This window comes from Alligator sinensis, unplaced genomic scaffold (assembly GCF_000455745.1).
Source record: "Alligator sinensis unplaced genomic scaffold, ASM45574v1 scaffold271_1, whole genome shotgun sequence".
Classification (NCBI taxonomy): Eukaryota; Metazoa; Chordata; order Crocodylia; family Alligatoridae; genus Alligator; species Alligator sinensis.
The window spans coordinates 502,906-507,215 of NW_005842633.1; the positions used below are offsets into that span (position 1 = coordinate 502,906).

The window sequence follows — 4,310 nt, forward strand, 5'->3', positions numbered from 1 at the left end:
TGGGGGCTTCTCCTGTGGCTTCTCTGTCTGTGCCCGCCTCTACCCTGGTAGGGGAAGCCACAGGGGATCTGCCCTGCTGTCACTTGCCCAGCTGGCATGGGGTGGGGGCAAAATGCAGGCACCTGCATCAGTGCTGAGAATGAGGGCTCTGCCCTGATGCCGCTTGCCAGCTGGCATGGAGAGTATGGGATGCAGGTGTGGCAGTGCTGGGAGAGGGGGCTATGCCCTGTTGCCACCCGGAGCAAGCCGTGCCCGCATCCTGCTCCCCCCGCCCTGACTGGGCAAGTGGCAGCAGGGCAGAGGCCCTGCTCCCAATGCTGCCGTGCCTGGATCCTTCAGCCCCCTGTCCCCCTCCCCGAATAACGCACCTCCTGCTTAAGCTAGACAGCTTGTACCAGCCCCAATCCCTCCCTCTCCCAACCCAAACAGACTTAACACTGGAGGCAGCTCTCAGCTGCCTGTTTAGTCTATGGCCGAATCTCTGAATTGGACAAATCTTTTCCAGAGCTTTTCTGAATTGATTTAGATACTTTGAATTGATTCAGAGTTTTACTTGGTTTCCTGATTCAATTTGGATTGAGAGATTCAGCCCCTGAATCAGACTGAATCTCCTCTGAATTGAATCTGCTACTGAAGCTTTGCACAGACCTAATACCTGGCTTAGACCTCAGCTACTTGCATTCTGATAAAGCCCTGACTCTGGTCCTAGCCACATAGGCCTAACTGCCTCTGTGTTAGTCAACCCTGTCAAGAGGATGTTACATGGCACAAAGCATGGCTGTATAGAGATACCTGAGCTAGGTTATAGCAAGCTAGCCTGGATGAAAGAAAAACAGTATATCGGTTAACCTGGTATTTTATCTTGGCTGCCCAGTTTGCCTCTCAGAAAAGCTTGTTAGCTGGTACAGAGTGCTATACTAAGACAACTATAATGCTTTTGGGAGCCAAGTCATCTTATTCACAGCTGCATAAGGCATGTACAGTGCACTGTACAATGCAGACAGCCCCTAGGTTCTCAATTGTTGCATGAAGTTAGAACAGCATGCCTTTTTGGTGCAGGACAGCATCATGCTGAAATGCATGATGCTAGCTACAGTACAATTTCATTAGCGTGGCACAGCACTCAAGCTACCTAGTTCCGCTAAGAGGCAGAATTTTTAAATTTACCTGCGGCACTATAATAAGGTGACTATACTTCATATTTGTGAGCTACCATGCACAGACCTAGCACATTGTGTTTAACATGGTGCTGACTTGCACTTTCTAGGAATATTCTTAGAGGTTCCAAAATCTGAGGGTCATTGTACTTTCCCACTATAACTGCAGCTATAATTCAATTTTCATCACAAACCCAGTCCTGTCCCCTTCCCCAAATCCCCAAATCAAGACAAATTGGCCTCAAAAGTTGGTAAACCAGAAAGGTCCCTGGAAAAAAATTATACTAATTATTTTTTTATCCATAATCCTGAAATGAGTTGTCATGATCTGTAAAGCTAATTTTAGATAGCCCCACTTCTGAGACAGAACAGAGAAGAAAAAAAAAACAATCACCACTGATGGTAGTTGTTTATTCTTCACTGCTCCTACATTTAGCTTGGGGAAACCCCTGCTCCTATAGACCTTAAAAAGATTGCTGGAAAGAGGAATAGCTAATAATGGACTTCCTGAGGTTGGCAGAAGCAAACATTAGGAGATTCTTTGTGTCTACCCACACAGCACTTAGGGCTTAATAGGAGTCTTTCAGTATCCCATAGCCTGTAGTGCTGGAGACTACAAGAAGCTACTTAAACTATGGTCTCAAGAAAGACCCATGACCTTGGAGGCTGCCCACAAGACTTGTGAAGGTTAGAGGAAAGGGCAATGATAGCCTCCTTCTAAGTCACAGAGTGGGCATGAACTAAGAAAGCATATAATATAGGCTCTTCATGGGGGTAATTCTGAGCCTTGTAGGATCTGATGAACCTTCTAAGGGTTATAATGGGTCATACATGCTGAAGCACGTGAAGACTTGCTCCTGTGTCTTTACCAGTCTTAGATTGCTAGCTCTCTCCCTATGGAAAACAGAATTTTCATGACAGACTTCTTTCCAGAAAATCTCAGAAACATGACCATGCTCTCCCTTTCCCAATACCAGATGGAATTATTTCATGTTTTCGAAGTTTCATCAACTTTTCTTCTTTTAAAATTATGAGGTCCATAAAAGGGCTTTGACATTACCTGATAGGGCTTGAAGCAGAATCAGGATCCCGTGCCATCACTGTTCCTATGATTGTTCCTACTTCAATATCTTCATGCACCTCAAAAAGGTAAGAGGATCGGCTGAAGACAGGAGGCTCGTCTACATCTTCTACAGATATTTTCACAATAGTAGTATCTTTAAAAGGCCCCAAATAATAAAAGCGTGGGTCCACATGGGTATTTTCTGCTTCTATTTTCAATGTATAGAGCCTTCTCATTTCATAGTCCAGTGGCTGTGGGGAAAAAAAAGAAAAAAAGCTTATACTACCTTACTATCTATGTTGGGTGCACAGAAGAGATAAAAGCATAATGGACCACATCATCAGTTGATATACCCTAGGGTTAATCTATGTAAATCATAGCTCTCAGAATCATTCAGGCTCATGTCTTGATGGTTATCTCCCACAGCTGTACAGAAAAGGAACACAGTTCCTCTAATAACTTCAATGTCCATTGATTTCAATGGCATTCACCATTTATTATTTCAATAAATGCATTCCAGTAGTACCAAGAACTAAATGGAGCTTCTTGATATATTTTTGAAAATCATTTTCAAAAGGGAAACCTTTGTAAACTAGTCTTTTTTTTAAACAGATCTTCACTGTATACTTTAAATTACAAGCATAACAACTGCTTGAAGAAGTGTTCTGACGAGTAACAAAAATACGATCTAAGCCAACAAGTATTCCACATATGGACCTCCCATTGAGGTAAATGAAAAGAATGCATGTAGAATTTCCAGCTGTAGGCCTTAGATACCACATTTCAGGATGTCATACTTTAGGAATGTGTGTGTATGTCTAGAGTAGTCCAATTTTAAGCAAAACAAATTTAACTGGTCTTAGCTATAAGTTTTAATCTTGAAAAAAATATATCCCATAAAAATTTAAGATTTAAAACTTTAGTAGGAAAAAAATCAGACCTTAATCTGGCTCATTTTCATTGAATTTCATGAATCCAACATTACAATTTTTTTTTTTTTTTTTGCTAATATATTTGACACTTTGTCAGCAGTTACTTTTTAAAATGAAAAGAGGAAAGGTTCAGGGTTATAATTAGAATTCATTTTGGGTAGACAAGAAATACCATTTCCCCTGATTTCTTTGTGACTGTCACAGGTGAAATGTGTTAGGTAATTAATAATATCTTGGAAATAAGCAGACTAAAAATTTACCTGACACCAGAACAGACTTCATTAGCTCACACAGAATAACAGAGATATATCAAATTAGTATTTTTCACTTACTAAAATGCATGATAGAGTCACATTTACTTTTTTTCTCCTTTTAAAACTTTTAAGGTTAAATTATTGCTTATGAAAGATGCCAGATTGACAGCCTCAGGAGTTAAATATTCTATTTTTCAGGAGCAAAGGTGCATACAATAAATGAAAACTTGCCTCCACAAAGCCCTAATCTTATGAAGTGAAATTAGAGGAGGGACAGTTTGGCATTTATACACATGCTGTGGGAGTGGAGGTGGGGGCGCTTTAATTAGAGTGGCTGTGAGAGTTGCTCTAATGAAAGTACCTGGAACATCTTGTGTATTAGTTTTAGATAAAGCACCCTCGCTGCCATTTTTAAGTGCAGGGACACCAATACATGAGAAGCTGGAGGCTCCTGGAGCGCAGTAATTATCATGCTCCAGAAGACTCAATTAAGTGCACTCCAATACACTGTAATTACAGCATATCAGAGCAGCCTTGCTGGTTTTGTACAGGTGCCCTATGGATTAAATCCTATTCTCAATTTCTTATCACCAGGATTGGTAAAGAAAGTACCAAATGTAACACAGAAATCTGCCCACTAAAATCTGGACTGGAATGCAAAAATGGATAAATGATAGTAATAGTTTACAGCCTCTGATAACAAAATCTGCGTTTGAAACTAGGAATTGAAAGCAAAGGCTCAATACAAATCCCTTAAGTAATATAGTCTAGTGCACATATACATATAGGACCAATTAGTAAGTACTTATGTTTAAGTATCTATTCAGGAAAACTCTTAGCATATGTGCTTAAGATCTACAGCAATCAGCACAGAATCAATGACTTACTGAACAGTTGAGTGATA

General features: G+C 40.5%; 1 protein-coding gene across 4 annotated transcripts in view; it reads right to left on the bottom strand.

Annotated features, from left to right (window-relative positions):
* CDH10 (cadherin 10) overlaps positions 1-4,310 on the bottom strand; it is a 164,573-nt gene that overhangs the window by 40,190 nt on the left and 120,073 nt on the right. For all 4 annotated transcript variants that reach the window (XM_014524585.2, XM_014524584.2, XM_006033441.3 and 1 more), the window contains one exon: positions 2,218-2,471. In XM_014524585.2, coding sequence (XP_014380071.1) covers positions 2,218-2,471 — 254 coding nt within the window. The remainder of the gene's footprint in view (positions 1-2,217; positions 2,472-4,310) is intronic.